Source organism: Takifugu flavidus, chromosome 22 (genome assembly GCF_003711565.1).
Source record: "Takifugu flavidus isolate HTHZ2018 chromosome 22, ASM371156v2, whole genome shotgun sequence".
Classification (NCBI taxonomy): Eukaryota; Metazoa; Chordata; class Actinopteri; order Tetraodontiformes; family Tetraodontidae; genus Takifugu; species Takifugu flavidus.
Window position 1 is genome coordinate 3,190,649 of NC_079541.1, and position 16,734 is coordinate 3,207,382.

General features: G+C 46.7%; 1 protein-coding gene across 4 annotated transcripts; it reads right to left on the reverse strand.

The window, feature by feature from the left end:
* Positions 1-56: 56 nt before the first annotated feature.
* Positions 57-16,439, reverse strand: lrrc17 (leucine rich repeat containing 17). Of its 4 annotated transcripts, none has more exons than XM_057023052.1 (5): positions 16,165-16,439; positions 7,130-7,484; positions 5,971-6,442; positions 2,457-2,612; positions 57-806 (listed from the first exon to the last, which is right to left on the reverse strand). In XM_057023052.1, exons 1-5 carry the CDS (start codon positions 16,437-16,439, stop codon positions 373-375), a joined length of 1,692 nt encoding a protein of 563 aa, XP_056879032.1. In that variant the 3' UTR covers positions 57-372. The 4 variants fall into 4 exon arrangements, with proteins under 4 accessions (XP_056879032.1, XP_056879035.1, XP_056879036.1 ...); XM_057023055.1 differs by lacking the exon at positions 16,165-16,439 and adding an exon at positions 13,409-13,619; XM_057023056.1 differs by lacking the exon at positions 16,165-16,439 and adding an exon at positions 13,127-13,318.
* Positions 16,440-16,734: the final 295 nt, after the last annotated feature.

The window sequence follows — 16,734 nt, forward strand, 5'->3', positions numbered from 1 at the left end:
TGTCATTGTTACTCACTTACATTGTGCAGCAAAATCTAATTTAGTCGTAAAAAGAGTCAGAAAAAATAAACCCAGTTTTATTTCCAGAAAACAGGATCACAATTGCATACATCAATCAATCTACAGAAAAAAATGTTTTTAAGATAAAAAGTGTATCCTCAACCCAATTCCAAAACTGAACAGTCACGTGAGAGCACCTGCAGTTGTGTTGGAAATTAATATTACAAAAAATGTTATAAATAATTGATTTGTATCAGAAAGGAGGGGTAGATTTCATATCGTTTTCACTTTCTCAGATCAAAACTGTAATTTTAAAAACTTTGATTCCACATTGTGATCGAAGGACTCGTTATTATCTAATCTTCCAGCGCTCTAACTCAACCTGATGATCTCTATCCCGTTTATCCTTTTCCTCAGCAGGGGTTGAGGCAGACCTCCCCTGTCCGTCTCCCCCGCCACCTCTTGGGCCTCATTGTCAGTCCCTCCTAGCGCCCCCTGTCCCGTATCCATCCCTCCAGTTTGTCTATCCTTGGGACACTCCCCGTTGTAGGTCTTGACGTAATCCTCCACCCGCCAGCCCCGGAACTCCTCGGGCTCGGCGCAGATCAGGCCGGTGTACTGGACCCCCGGGTGGTGCTTGAGCCAGTAGATCAAATAGTGGATGTTGTAATCGCAGACCCAGGGGTTGTTCCCCAGCGAGAGCTTCCGCAGGAAGTAGAGGTCCTCCAGCACGCCGTACTGGAAGTTGTGGAGGCTGTTGTTGGACAGGTCGAGCTCACGGAGGTACAACAGGCCCGCGAAGGCAGCTGCAAGGAGAAGAGAAGGTCCTGCTTTTATTTGAGAGTCGCAGCTCTGGAGAGGGTTCTGAAACCCAGATCGCATGTGGTCAAGTCCAGGTGGACGTCCAGGACATGGAAATGAAATCAGTCAAGTCCAGGTGGACGTCCAGGACATCAGAGCACATTTGGGTTCCCACTTACTAATAATCTAGCAACACCCCTTAACCTAAATTTCCTCCGACATCCAGGAGAAGCTAGAACCCCAGCAGGAAACACTTGGACACAGAGGAACCGCACAAACCCCAGACGTGCAACCTAAATATTTCTACCTGTGGTTAGATTCCCTCTGATCACTCAGTGTCTCAAAGAGTGACTGCTGACATCGTCCCTAAAAGGTTCCAGATGCTGTTAGCGGCTGGATTTATTTGACAGCAGAGAGTGTAATGAGCCGTGCGACAGCCTCGGGCCTGAGCTTTCATCTTAGACTGAGCTGGAGCGGAAGGAAGAGAGGAGTGCAGAAGAAGAGAAGACATACCTGGGGGCCAGTGGGAACCTTTTTAATGATGCTCGCTAGCTCTGGGTCAACCGCAGGAGCTTTTATCATTTCCTCAGGTGTTTAAAAAACCATGAAAAGTTTCCACTAAAGCTTTCTGGGAATAAAACTTTCTCATGTCCGTGTTTCTCATGTCCTGAAACAAGCCAACCAGGTATATCCTGGTCATCTCCCCCCCCCCCCCCCCAAGAATGATGACCCGTCAACAACAAACAGAATCTCAAGGTCTAACGTGACCGCAGACGTGGATGCGATACTGTCGGAGCGCCGTTCCAACCAGACGTGCAGCGTTTTTTAGGCTTCTGACAGTGAGAAAGGTTCTAGGAGGAATATTACACAGAGATTCTGTCAGCACTTTGTAACAGCTCTTAAAATACTCTTGTCAGTCATGGGAAATTTGTAGCTAATTCCATCACAGGATGATCTGCACCCACAACAATCTGGCAAAGAACCTGGCCAAAACCAACAATGGAACATGAGAATAAATAACCCGATTCACAGACCCTCTGTCTTCCCGTCAATGGTTTCAGTTTCCAGTCGTCCAAGTCCGATTATTCTCTTGAAACTGATCGTAAACATGTTTTAGATCTACGCCAAATGGGAAGATGATTACAAAGAGGAAGAGGTGATTGGGAGCAGATGTCAGAATTGGTCTTGGAGTTCCCAAATTTATCTTGGAAACACTTGGACGCGAGCGAGAGCGACATCCGCGAGGAAGAGAGGGATGAAAGATTTCCTTTTTCCCACATCAGCTTGGACATGATCGGGGTAACGGCCCCTTTAAAAGTCGGGTCAGGTAGCTGGAAATTAGGATAAATCAGATGAGTCGTAGGTGGAGCAACCGCAGGTGTTGCTGGTTGCACATTAGGCATATGAGGGTTGCCATAGTTACCCTCTATAGACGTATTGTAGGCTCAATGAAATGTGTATGCTGACTTAATATCTCAAAGAAGATGAGATGATGACTTGTAGCCAATTTGGAAAAATAGTCCCTCCAACTATCCATCATTTACCACTTTATCCCTCAGCAGGGTTGCGGCGGGGGTGGAGCCTATCCCGGCTGCCTCCAGGTGTTGAGAGTTGCCAATTTGCCTGTCCTCTAACTTACCCAGGCAGTTTCTCACCCGTTTCGATTTGCTGCAGGCTGTTGCGGCTGAGGTTGAGCAGCTTCAGGTCTTTGCAGGTCAGGAACTGCTGGGGCTTCAGGTGTCTGATGCTGTTCCCAGACAGGTCCATCTTGACGATGTCAATCGGCAGCCCAGACGGGACGTGGTTCAAATCTCCAGAAAAAAAAAAACAGACGGGATGTCAAAACACAAGACGTCGTTTCTGCAAAGATCGTACATGGGGCGGAAATGATGACACAGCGAAAAATAAAAAATGGTCCCCTCGGGCATCTGGAGAAACTGGAGTTTCGGTCTGCGGCCTTCGTGGTTTTCAAGATGTTCTGTGGGTTGTTGCAACTGTTAACGTTTTCAAGCCGGAGCGACGTGTGACCACATGGACACTAATATTTCTCCCTGATGGTTCACGGTTCGCTTCTTCCACGTATGGCTTTTGAGGCACTGATGTACAAACCAGTGAGCTCCACGTATTCCCCTACGGATGACGGACGTTCCCAAGACTTGAGACGTGAAGCCTCACTATCACCTGCAGCTTTGTTGTCTGACATGTTTTTGACAACAAGCTGCAATAATCCGCAACATGTTTGCAGACGAGGGTGAAGAATTCCATTAAAGCCATCGATACTCTACAGTTGAGGCCCGTGCATGTGGAGGACTCTCCAGCATGTGTTTGTGTGGAATTTTTGATTTATTCTGAAAAATGTAGGGCATTCTAGCGCACCGAGAGCAGATGTTGCAGACGTTGGGGCTCTTTGGGTGAAGGAGGCGCTTTCCTTTAAATCACTCTGAAAATATACACACACTTGTGAGTGTAGATGTGTGTAAATTGCGCTCCTAGATGCTGCGGACGCACTCGGGAAGTGTAATTAATGCTGTTTGGCAACGTAGGGGCGTTTGTCAACACAGACGCAGACAGAAAAATGGCTAGCTGGCATCAAACTCCCGGGATCACCTGCAGACACGATATTATTCCTGCTTGGACATGACCTGCAGACGATTACTCATCCAGCGACGCCAGCGTTTAATCAGCAGCACTGACGGGCTATTCAACCTTGTGTTTTCTAATGAGAAGTCTAATTTTTATGCTTTAACATATGGGCCCCTAAAACTAGCTGCGACTGAATAAAGATGAAACGAAAGGAGAGTTTTTGTGCTCAGTCAGGAACATCTGTGCCTGAGCTATTCTTTCCATAAAAACCCAAGTATGGATTCCGCTCCCGTCTCTGGAAATCCAAGCCAGCCGATAATGTCCAGGCTATAAATTTGATGATTTAGTCAATTACCCGGGAGGTTCAACTCTAGCACCTACTTCACGTAGGTGAAGCACACGCTGCTGTGAATGCACATGAGAATGTGATTTTGACTTGGCGTGCGAGTCCCGTCCTGTAAGGGATCTCTGCTGACACATTTCCGAGCACCACGGTTTGGTCATCAGACAGGGATTTTTTTATTTTAATTATTCGCTGTGTCTTGCTGTGAGTAATCACCCTTCCTGTAAAGGACTTCGTTCCTTTACAGGAAACGCGCGTTCCAGTGAAACGCGCTCCAAACATCATTTCAGCACATCTGAAGTCACAGTGAATCACAATTAAACAGCATGTAATCAACAACAGAGCACCTATAAAGGCCAGTGGGACAGTTATTTGTCCTAAAATATGACCTGTTACTCGCTCCGCCGAGCCCATCTGAAGCACCCAGGATCTTTCCCAACGTTAGCATTTTACAAGAAGGGTGCAACGACCGCTAATGTCCTCTGCTTATTAAATTATGCTCCATGTAACCCGGCCTGCTGTACAGCTTAATAATCACACTAATGTTATAGGCTGGGGTCTTTTTTAAACATACTAATAATCCTGTTTATAGTGTAACGCAGTTCCAACGGCCAGCCGTGACCTCATTATGTCGGTGGGCTCTAGAGTCGATAGAGGTTAATGCCCTTAATACTGCTTTTGCATTGGATTTGCGTGGAATGACAGTTATTGGAACTACTGGTTGGTTTTATGTCATAGGTGGATAAAAATGTCACATAAAATGAGGCTTCGGTATCTGTCAAAGCTCCTGCAAAACTGTTGGAGGTTGTGAATGAGCGGAACAAGCTCTCTCTTGTTTTCTGATTCGATTGAAAGCTGCCGCTTTTGATTCCACACCAGCGTGAATTTGGGGTATTTTTACACATATAGAGCAACCCTGACTCATGGAACTTGACTCCGTGTGTGAAGAGGGCTTCTGAAAGAGGCAGGAAGTGGAGTGTGATTGCCGGGTGTTGGAAAAGAGCAAAAAGATGGTTGTTGAATGACATTCAGAGATGGAAACAAAGAGACTTCAGAGCAAATGAGATAAAGAATCGCTTCTAATGCTCTGCTGTTGGGGCGGGAAAAAAAGGTTTGGGGGCTTTTACACAGCATAAATGCAGCATTGTGGCGCTTTGGTTCGCCACTTTATAAAAGATTGCTTTCTGGAACGGGCTGAAAGCTCTGATTTAAAGAGTGAGTTCCACTGAAGCGGGTTTAAAGAGTCAGGTTTAACTGCTGTCAGGGAAAGACAGAAACAAGCTGGTTTGAGGGACATGGAAGAGATAAAAGAGAGCAATTAGGGAGGGAAAAATTTCAACTAAAAGGAACAAGAAGTAATCTGTCTGGAGAAATTGACAATTGGTCGTCTGTGCCTCAGTCTGTCTTTGGAAAACAGTGACGCAGCTACAGTTTATAGATCGGTGGGGCCTGATAGTGGCTTCTCTTTTACTTTTACAATGAAAGAACCAGATGTGAGAGCTTGAGAATTCCTGTGTTGCACTCTGATAGATGCCTGCGTGCTCCCCACAGACAACATTTTTTAAACATCAAAAAACACACAATGATGGACACACACGATGCTCTTCAGAATCTGGTGCAGCACAAAGAGCCTGTTGTGTCGGGACATTCTTAGACTCTTAACGAGAAGCTTTCGGTAAAGCATTAGAATATGCGCTTCCCCCTAAATGAGGCTCACACGCTCCATGTGGCAGCTTTCATAAAGTAAACACAACTCTGCTTGCTCAGCCCACTTGTGGCCAGAACTCTAGAAAGGAGCCTCGTGCCCACTTTCATCGGGCAACCGACTTAGTAAAATGCTCAGGAAAGAATTTATACTCAAGTTTATGGGTTTAGAAATTAAATTGCAGCACATGAGGGGTGCCAACACAACATTAAATGGCTGCATTTTAACATAAAGACACTAAAGCAACCCTTCGGAATCAGCATCCTGTGCGGTTGCTTTTGATTCATCATAAAGAATCGTAATTGACCAAAAAGTTGGTGCACGAGTGGTTGTTCTTTACGGTCAAACCATATGAGTTAGCAGACATTGGTCCAGACCATTTTATTGCTGACATGTTCCCACCAACTTTTCCAGAAATCTTTATTACCTGGAATTTAAACATGGGAGAAGAATTCCTGGTAATTCCTGCCGTTCCTCTTCAATTTCAAAAGATGCAACTGACACGTTTACACAGGAGATTTGCAGAACCTGGTCTCACCTTTGTTGCTGCAGTCCAGCAGAGGTTTGGGGAACATATATGTGCGACATATGGAGGTGACCTCCGGCTTCACTTTGATCTGCGGCCGGCTCGGCACCTCTCCGTCTCTGTCGGGGGCGCACAGCAACTCCACATTCATCTTCTTCAGTTTGTGGCCCCTCATCGACAGGGGCCCGGCACACTTGGCGTAGTTTCCCAGGTTGCGGTTGCTGGGCAGCTGCATGGTCCTGACCAGGCTGTCCAGGGAACAGTCGCAGGTCCAGGGGTTGTCGTAGATGCGGAGGTAGGTGAGGCGGCGCATGGGGAGCAGGATCTCCTCGGACGCCGTCCTCAGACCGTTGTGCTGGAGGAGCAGTGTGGTGAGCTGCGTGAGGCCGGCGAACGCTCCATCCTCCACCATAGAGATGTCGTTCTGCTGCAGGTCCAGGCTCTTTAACTGGGTGAACTGGGAGAACATGTTGTCTCTGAGGACCTAAGGAAGGGAATGAAAAGTGTCATTTCTTATTCAAAATGGCTGGCGAGTTAAGTTTATGGGGCCAGTGAGGCCACGGTTTGGTTATCCCTAAACTTTCCCACATACACTCAGCTAATAAAATGTTTAATTGTTTTTGTCTGATGTCACTTGAATGAATTTTGGTTTGTTTTATTGATAAGAGAGAACAATTACCACCCAGATGTAATTTGGTGTGCATAGTGTGACAGAATTCCCCTTTTATCATGTGGCTAGAATACAACACGGTGCCCTCTGCAGTGGCAAAATGTCTCCAGAGTCTAACCTTAACCCTCCTCCTAACCCCAATTCTCACTCTAACACATACGCTTCCTCTCTGGGATAATGATGTTGGTCTGTTGCTATTTATTAAATATAAGAAGCCGTTTAGATTTGTTCCTCCTGTGATACACAGATGATGTGTGTTCTTACTCCAACACGTGAAAAGCTACATGCAGACACACACTTACAAAAAAAAAAGTGTTTGATCGCGGTCCTAAATAAATGGTGCGCAGATGCTTGCAGTATCAACAAGCTGGATGGATTTAGAGTCATGAGTAGCAGCTGGAGCAGCTGTTTGCAAATAATTTAACCATTTTAATACTCAGAACTGATCTTTTTCCCCCCAACAAGTCTACCGGTTCACACGTTCAAGGACACAGGCTCTACCTGAATTTTGTTTCTTGCTAGCAGCAGGTGTTGGATGTCTGTGGGCCAGTCCTGCATCACTGTGGTCAGCTGCTGGTCCTGGCAGTCCAGGTACTTCTCCCCTGCCTCGATGTATTCTTTGCACTCCTGAGCCTGGCGTCTCGACTTGCCTCCTCCCCATGCGCGGCCCCTGGCTCCATACTGCGGAGCCCTTCTGCCAGATTCAGCCGAGTGCAGGAGAAGCAAGAGAAGGACGGCGGCCGGGAGGCGCATGGCGGCTAGGGGGAGAGGAAGGGGGGCTTCTAGTTCGTCAGGGCAACCTTTAAAGAATGTTTCCAGATGATTGATGTGGGAGAATACAGGAGGCCGGTCACAGCTGGATGAAAGGAGGGGGGAGAAAAACAGAGAGTTCATTTTCCAAGCCAAATTGATCTTGACAGAGACACAAAGCTCAAAAAAGAAGTGCCAATAATTCAGAAAATAGGAAGCAATTTGTTGCTGAGAGAGTCTGGGAGGCTGGCGCATGGAGACCTGCTGTCAACTGTGAGGGAAACACGCTGAAATAATTAGTGGGGAGGTAGGAGAAAGTGGGGAGCGCGGAAGAGGAAACAGGAAACGGGGCTGGAATGAAAAGAAAGGGGGACATATTTAACGTGTTAGCATGTTATGGATTAAAATGTGGTTGCAGTAAAGCGCGGTCTGCTTTCCAGGACACCCCATGCTTGTTTTGCCCTTTCAGCTAAACAGACTGCTCTCCGTTGTGCCCACCTCTGCCATCCTTTCATTTATCCCTACTTTCCTGTCATTTTTCCCCTCCAACACCTGCTTTCTTTCCACTTTGTTTGTGTTTTTGTTCTGACTTTCCTCAAACATCCATCCACTCGCAGGATGTTTACCCTTTGGACCCAAATCCATCTTTTTCCCCATGTTTGACAGCTCAGGAGTAAAACTCAACGTCTTACAAATCACTCCTGCTAAACATTATAATGTGCACTGTTGCAGGCGGTCACCTGGGCAACACCTTGTCTCACACCTGGCCCAACAGTGAAGGATGATCAGCCTCTTACAATGATGCAATGTACAGATTCTGTAAGTCTTTGCTAATGTATGCTTACAGAGGCTAAGTGTTATATAACCTACAGGGTCAGAGGTCACAGTGAGGTTATAGTTCCCATGTTTGACCTGCTCATCAAGGTCTGAGAGTAGCACGGCCTACAAATCTGAGGAATTGTTCGGCACTAGCCCCTCAGTTGGGACTAACTTAAAAAATTTGGCCAAGATCATTTGAGTTAATGCTTCATAAGAAGCATCAAATGTGTGAAAATACTGTCCAGGTTCTCTTTTCTTGCTGCTATTACTTATAAAAATGCATTAAAAGTTAACACTGTACGGTCAGCTTACAGCACAGGAGACACACAGACATGGTGACTCAGTGCAGTTGGACACCCCCCCCCCCCCCTCCCCGACAGTCTGTTCCAGTGGAACAAGCCCGTCGATGCAGATGTTGCCGTTCCGTCGTGAACAAACAGATCGGAGGTCTTTGCAAACTGCTGACAGAAACAGCTGAGAATGTATCTGGGGACTCACTTTCCAGTCTAGTGAACACTGTTGAACTGTGCAGCTATCGGCCAACCTTCTCCTCCATGCAGCCGTTCTTACGTCACAACAGGGGGTTTACTGTTGCTGGTTCTACTGTAGACACGCAGTGTTCTTGCCTTCAGCGCCCGACAGACAGGATCCAGTTCTCACAGTACAAGTCAGGTCAGTTCAAACACCAGACCAGACTGAGCGTGGAGCGAGACCCTAATCCTGCCTCTGTCGACAGCTGCCATCAGGTTAAGTCATTTGGTCTGGTACATGTGGTTTCGATTCACGACCGGGAATGATTTGGAAGTGGGGGGAGTAATGCGCGTCTTCATTTTCAAACTGTACAGACACAATTACATTTACACAACTCTGCCACAAAGTGTTGATTAATGACCGCAAAGTTAACTTTTTGCATGACTTTTGACAATAGTCTTCAGCTGATTATTTCATGGGTTTTTATATGCAGTATTTAAGGCCATCATCATGAAAAATCTGGCAAAATTCCTGTATCCAAAAGTGACAAAGGAGCCATTTCCTTCCGAAGAAATCCACATAAATGTACTTTAGCGCCCCTTGTGGCCAGAACACACAGTCTTTAAAGTCATTTGCAGTGTGCACCACCTGCAATTCAAGTTCTTTGTCGGTTCAGAAGGTGGAAAATCGTTGCACATTTCTGGCCGTTCAGCTTCACCACTCCAAAGAAATTGTTAGGTTCCCAGCTTCTGGCAGCTCCGTTGCGGGTTTCTCCCTGCAGGGGGCGTGGTGGAACCATGCTCCAGCCGCAGCTGGTACCGTGGACTGACGCACCTGCAGCCTATTGATAATCTAGCTGCCTATTTATGAACTGAACTCACGTTTTGCCAGCGTTGGCGTGTTTTGTTCCCTAGCGAAACCCTGACTTCTCGTTTCTGGATTATCGTTGTGAGTTTTCCTTCGTGGACTAGTTTTTGACCTCACTTCTGCGCTTTGCCTGCTTTCGGGTCCTGGCACAACCGACCGTAACAGAAATACCAAAATTCAACGTTCTTCAGACTAAATTGTCCAAATATTGCTTTTGCTGTCTCGGATTGCAGACTGCTGAAACAAAAAAAAAAAAACCTCTCCACGTAGAGCTTGTGCTCGTTCCAGCTGAGGCCATAACCGCCCCTGTCGAACCAAATCCGTCCCATGCGGTTCACCTCATGCCCGCACCAGCCGAAATTAGTCAGACAATTATTTCCCGTTCTTTCTGTGCCACAGCTTCCAAGAACACCATCCTGGATCTCGGAACATCAAACACACAAAAAAAATAAATTGCAACTATGTCTCGTTTGGGACCATGGAAAATAAGCCTGTGGGAAAAGTCTCAGGCTTTGATGGATGAGAAGCTGGATTGGAAACATTATATTTTAGATTTCTGGGTTGTAACATTGGCAATCTCTTCACAACCATAGGGAAACCATGTGTTTATACCTCCTGATAATACAACTGTTCTCCCTGAACCTTTAGCCAAGATAATCTAAAACTAAACAGCTAGACAATTACAGTCGGAACATTTGCGGATTTACAGTATGATTACATCATCAGCGTCGGATAACCAGTTGGGAGCATGTACTGAGAAAATATTTACAGTAAAACTGTGCATCAATAAGATTAGCAAATGGAGAGTTGTTGGCCTTTAAACCAAAACACTATTGTATTTTATTTCCTAATAAGCACTCAGCACGATCAAAACAAAGCGCTGAATAAATGATGGAGCCTACCGAGGTATGTTAGGGTGGAATTTTGGTTTGGGAACAGTGTGTGGGCTAATAACTCATCTGGAAGGCACGAGTTAATGCTCCTATCTCAGACTCTATTGAGTTGTGTTGCAGGAATCCGCCCAAAAACTACCTACAGACTACAGGTACACACCTCATATAATACAGCCACTGTTCTGATTGGTCAGCCCTCTAAATGTAAACCCCGCCCACTTTACATTGATCCCCCATATGGTGAACACGTGCATGGAACATCTAAAAATGTCTTAAAAGTCATTTCAGTGGGATGGTTAATACACCTCGCTGCACAATGACAGAGGGGGTTTGTGTCTCTGTGTGTTTTTACAACAGGATGGAGGTTTCAGCCCCAGATTTGGTCCCAGCACACTAAAGTAGTTCAGACAGCTTCCATCCTAACCTGCCCACCTCAGGAAGAGAGGGGTGAAACCAGAGCCAGGAACACAGATGGAGGCAGCACACGAGGACAAAAATTCCCTTTCAAGCAATAACCCCCCCCCCCCCCCCCCCCCCCCCCCTTCCGAGGGAGAATGCAGAGAGCTGAGGGGAAATTCCTCCTTCACGATGTGTCAAAAATGGAACCTGCAAGGTGAGAGAAAATACGACCATATCACAGGGAATTCCCCAGTGGGGTGGCCGGAGCGATCCAACACGTTACCAGAACAGGAGGGTCTAAAATTTGGATTCCTGTTAGATTGACCCCACTTCAGACCTTCAGCGTTCCAAATTCTGATTTGACTTGGTCTGGCGGTTCACCCAATGATGAGTCATGGAGCCTAAACCCGCTGGTGACCTCTCCTCTTTTTCCCATTGCACGGAGATTATAGAATCAGCGTAAAAGTATGTGTTATTGGCTCAGATCTGCAGCAGTTTTTTTAATAAACCCACCCCCCCCACCCCCCACCAACAGTAGCTCAAATGACTGTATGTTATCTTATCATTTGCCTTAATCCTCATACACCGCTTTACATCTTAGCAGGCCGGTGCTGGCTTGTAAATCTCCTAATAGATGGCTCGGCCGTATGGACTGTTTCATCCTTATGTTGATCTTATCTGAACATGCAGCCCGATCCTCCATCACTGCGATTCGTCTGAGAGTTATCTCTGGGTCGCGTCACTCAGGAGCGTGCTATGCGCTAGAAACCTGATGCATTGCTGGGGTTTTTTTCATACAAATTTCTAAATTTCTATTTCATCATCCGATAAATCCACATTTGTGTCCCACATGTCTGTGTTTCTACAACAATTATGACCACGCCAATGGTTTATCTGTCAGATCGGGGGGTATTGTTGTGTCAGAGCTTCAGACCCACCAACCTGGAGTTGTTGGCCATGCTGGAACAACACTGGGGATGGAAAAAGTTCAAACCTCCTGGAGAAAAAGTTCAGAAACACAAGGACTGTTGGGGGGGTTATCAGGAGACTGACTGGCTGGGTTTAATTTATGTGCTCAATGGTCTGTGGCTTGTTACCTTGTAGGAGACCCGCTGAGGAAAGAATGACGAGACAAACTGTGAGAACACAGAGCAACCAGGGGAAAAGTCTCACCGCAAGCCCTGAAGACTAAACCAGTGGGTGAGTGGCACAGACGGGGAGAGAGGGAGGCATAGAGGCTATGCAGGGAGAGCGAGCGAGACAGAGAAAACATCCCTCACACATCCCTGAGAGCCTAATTGAAAGCAGACTCGGTTCATGCAGGAGAGGCTAGGTTTGCAGACGGAGGCTGACGTTCGTTTAGACAAAAATCAGAGGTGGTTCAAAACCTCCCGAAAGCAAACATGGCGACGAGAAAAACCGCGAATGGAAGCAAACTGAACCTGTGCCTTTTGTGATTTTTCATTCCTCTGGTGTCGGAGAATACCCCCCGACAATCTACAAGCGCCCAGAGAGCCCATTGATGTGTGTATAGTGTGCGTGTGCTTGTGTGTGTGGTGGTGTTGTGTGTGTCCTCTGAAAGTGGGAAGGACTGACATCACTGATGAACAATGGAAACGAAACGTGTTATCTTCCAAACATTGCTAGGGAAGCTGTCACTTCTCGGATTATGTAATATCCTGCTGCGTCCTGGTTGTCCTCGTCTCTCCAACCTTCTGGAGGCTTTTGCAAGCTGCAACAGCACGACTCCATGCAAACAAGACTTTGGCGCTGGGAGACCAGGGTAAAACTGCAAGTCAAGCTTTTCTTCTCCCCCACCCCTCCCTCCCCGTCTGGGTGCAGAATTCCACACGTAGCTCCGGCGTGCCCCGAACGAGCACCGCGACTCGCACCAGTCGCCGAAAACAAAAGTGCTGCGTCCGCAGTTCGGCTGTTTTCACAAGTCCTGCCTTTGGAGCCCGCTGACTGAAACCACATGGCGAATGAGGGAGGACCGCTAACGACACAAAGAGGGTCCGAGCTGATGAATCGACCCTTCGGCGCTAAGCCTTATCTCCTGAGCACCACTGGGAGCCAAACACCGAGTCCCCCCTGTTGTTCGAGTGCATGAGGCCAGTTACATAACAAATGCCATAAACTGAGAGGCTAAAATTAGCAATTGAGTGTTTGCTTTGTGAATGATTTACTCCATTGGGAGGAAATTAAGCTCAACACCAAGGGGCAACGACCCTCCATAAATTTGTCTCGGCTTTAAAAAAAAAAATCTAATTGAAAGGGTAGAGAGGAGAGCCTAACCTACTTTTGCAATTCCTCAAATGTTCTGCGTTCACAGTTGATTTCCTCAGAAGTAAGTGCATTGTGTCAACTTATGGACAATTGTTGCACATCATGTAAACTTGATCCAAAGTTCTCCGACATCCAGCACCCGAACCTTGTTGAGCCTCCACAAGAAAACACATCAGCTGTTATCGTAAACTGTGCCAGAAACCATTTATCCAAAAGTCTCTTGCAGACAGAGTGCTGCTCTGCCCCTGCTGGGTGATCCTTTAGCTCTGACACACCGGCCCACTTTCAGTCCTACCTGTGCTGAACTGGGCTCATCCAATAGGACCTGCAGATCTCCGGTCGGTCCCGCGTCCCCGGCTCCTAATCCTGTCATGAGCGCTGCATGTCAGCCAAAAAAACTCTGCCTGACTGCCTATAAACTTAGAGCCTGCAGCGAGGGAAGACTGACTACTTCTGCAATCCGTCGCACTCTCTCTCCCTCCCCCTCTCCCTCCCCTGGCTGCCTATGCTGAGTGATTGACTATAGCCTTATGCAGTATAAGCTCGCTCTCTCTCTCTCTCTCTCTCTCTCTCTCTCTTCTCTCTCTCTCTCTCTCTCTCTCTCTCTGTGTGTCCCCCCCCCCCTCTCTTTAAGGCTGATTCTCAAAGGAGCCAAAATTCTGTGTGTCTGGTTCAGCAGAGTCCAGAAACAACCCCCACCACCGCCACCTCACACACATGTAAATAGTCCTCTGCCCTCTTATCCTTTTGTAATACCCCTCCGAACATGGGTCTAAAGGTCTGCGTTCGTCTGGCTCCACAAACAGCCCCCACACCCCCACCCCCTGTGTGGGATGTGTGTGGGACAGGGGTGCTCTTTTATGCCGCTTGTTCCACTTCCAACATCTGTCTCCCATTGCCTCGCTGCTGGATGATGCCTCCTTTGTCAGTTGGTTTGATGAGGTTTCGTCCACTTTACCAGGATCGCTGAGTCACCACTCAATAATTTTTTCAGCCCCCTGGATGGAGACAAAAGCTGTCAAAGATTCGTATGATATTGACCCAACTGGAATAGCGAGGGCAGAGCTTTTGCTTGTACTGCAGCAGACCACCGGAGGCAATCAGGGGGGCTTATCTTTGGATCGCAAGTCCACATTAAACTCATGCAAGGATGTCCTCAGGCCTTATGAATGCAAATTTGTATGAGAATAGTCACTCTTGCTATTGTTCGAGGAGGAATCCCTGTTTTTTAGCCACATGTGCTAATAACATTCTTTGGTTTTCTGTTGTTCCTTCAATTTTTCCAGTTATACTCCAATTTTTCCAGTTATACTCCTTCTCTCAAAGGAGTATAAATGGAGAGAAGGGTATTAAGAGAGATCTTGCTGTCTTCTTGGGTGGGGACTTCCCAACACTTATCTAATTTGCTCCTGCCTGCACGCCCCAGGTGTCCATGTTTCTGCATGATTTATGACAGTGCTGCTCTGCTCTACAATTTTAGCATGCCTGCTCAGCTGTATCTGCCTCAAGACAACCTGCAACCTGCTTCTTTTTATCTAAAAAAATTGTCTTTTGTGTTGGCCAGACATAACATCAATTCATCAGACATGTTAGCTTGCTAATCTAGCAAAAGTTTGATCCCAGACAAAGAACATCCTGCGCATTATACAGAAATGAGGCTAAAATCCTTCATTAGAGCTGCCATGTTTCAATGTTGGCACCAGCTACAGCCAGAGAATTCCCACTGGAGTGACCATTTCTTCTCAGTGGCCACACAAATAATGTTGAAAGCCTATTTAAGCTGGTTATTAATGTGAGCTGCCTGACACAAAACAGCATTCATGATTGTTTCATCTGTTTAATTTTGTAGTGCCAGATGAGCAAAGCCCTCACTAATCAGCACAATGCTGCTTTTTATTCCAACACTGAGGAAAAACAGCTCCATGTTAGGATCAGTATTGTGTTCCACGTGGCTTATCTGCCAAACACAACAGCTCGGCGGTGAGGGTACGATGCTACGGCGACTCTGACGCTTCAGATGGTAAACATTGAGTAGTCGCTCCCTCGGTCGCACTACACCCACGCTCTGGATATACGCACGGTGCGTGTGAGTTTGTGTATGTGGATGCCGCGAGATGAGAGGGGGATTTGTGTGGCACGCCAGCTGTGACGCCCTCAGGAAGAGACAGATGTGCACCTTGTTAAAATGCTTCAAACATAAAACAGGTTGACTTTTGATTCCAGAGCATCCGCTTAAAGATGTTTTATAGCCTCCCTGCACCATATAAATGTCTAAACACATCAACATGTGCAGGGAAACATCATTACCTGATGCCATATCTTTAATGATTTAATGCTAATAACCTAAATAAAGCAAGATGGCGCATTTAAAGGGAATGGAAACGATTTGGGGGTGGAAAGGAAAGCCATCATGATATAATGATGATGATTAATTCTAATTCTTAGGAGATTATCTGGCAGCTGTGTTGGGTAACATGAAAGAATTGCCCTCAAATTCTAATTTTGCTTCTCCTTTCCTACGCGAATGATAGTGAATGATAGTTGTTTTCTGCCCCAGGAACACTGTACATAAGACCGCCGCTCCTTCGGTTTTAAGCAGGCAATCTTGAAATGAAAATAAATAAATCATGGGCTCATTTGGATTGCGAACAGCCAACATAAGCCTCTGAATTTGCAGTCTCGAAGGTAGATTATTTTCCACCATCGGGTTGCAATCTGAAAACAAGTAAATACACTCAAAATGCACATGGGACAGACGGGGAATCAGCCAAAACATTGGAATAACACCGAAATCAAGGCTTCAAGCACACCCAACATTCCTGGGGAGAAAAAACAAAACCTGGGGTTGGAGTTGAAATCCGGACGCAGGGATGATGTAGTAGAAGAAGAAGAAGAAAGACAAACAGGGGAATGAGCTCAAGCTCGGTGGCTCTTCCCCACCCAGCAGGCTGTTCCAGGACCGAGGTGCTGGCTCAGCCTCAGCTCGCTCTCTCCATCGTGAAGCAACCATCGGATCATCATGTAGATGTGCTTTCAGGACGCGGTAATTACCTGCCTATGCAATCTGTTCTTTTTTGTACGGCAGAGTTTGAAATCTGTTGCTCTCTTTGCTTTTCTTTATTTCTCGATGCGTTTCCCAGTCGGTGTTCCACGCTTCCCCCGCCTGGCAGCGATCCACGGCAGCCTGCGAACGCATCGCAGCAACACATCACAAGGCGAGCCCAGCCGTGCTGCAACGGTCCAGACGAACCAGATGACTCCTGCGCTCTCCCCTCCCTCTGAAGTCCATTCTGTCCATTTGGAAAACGAGCCTTTTTCATTCTCATTATTTTTATCTATCTCATTCTTCGTTGATGGGTGCTCTTCCCTGACAAATACTCCCTTTCTATCCTCCACATTTATCTTTTCTGTCAGAGGAAGACCAGAACACGATGAAGATTACAGGAGAGCAAATACGGGCCACGAGTCAACCTGAACATTTATATTGGTGCTACCGTACGCCAACCCCCGCCCCCCATCCTCCTTGGCATAAGTCTTAAACTGTAGATTCTGGCTACGTCACACTTGATAGTTATAGCCTGTCCTGCAGAGCTCTATTCATGTACGAGCTAAAATAAGGCG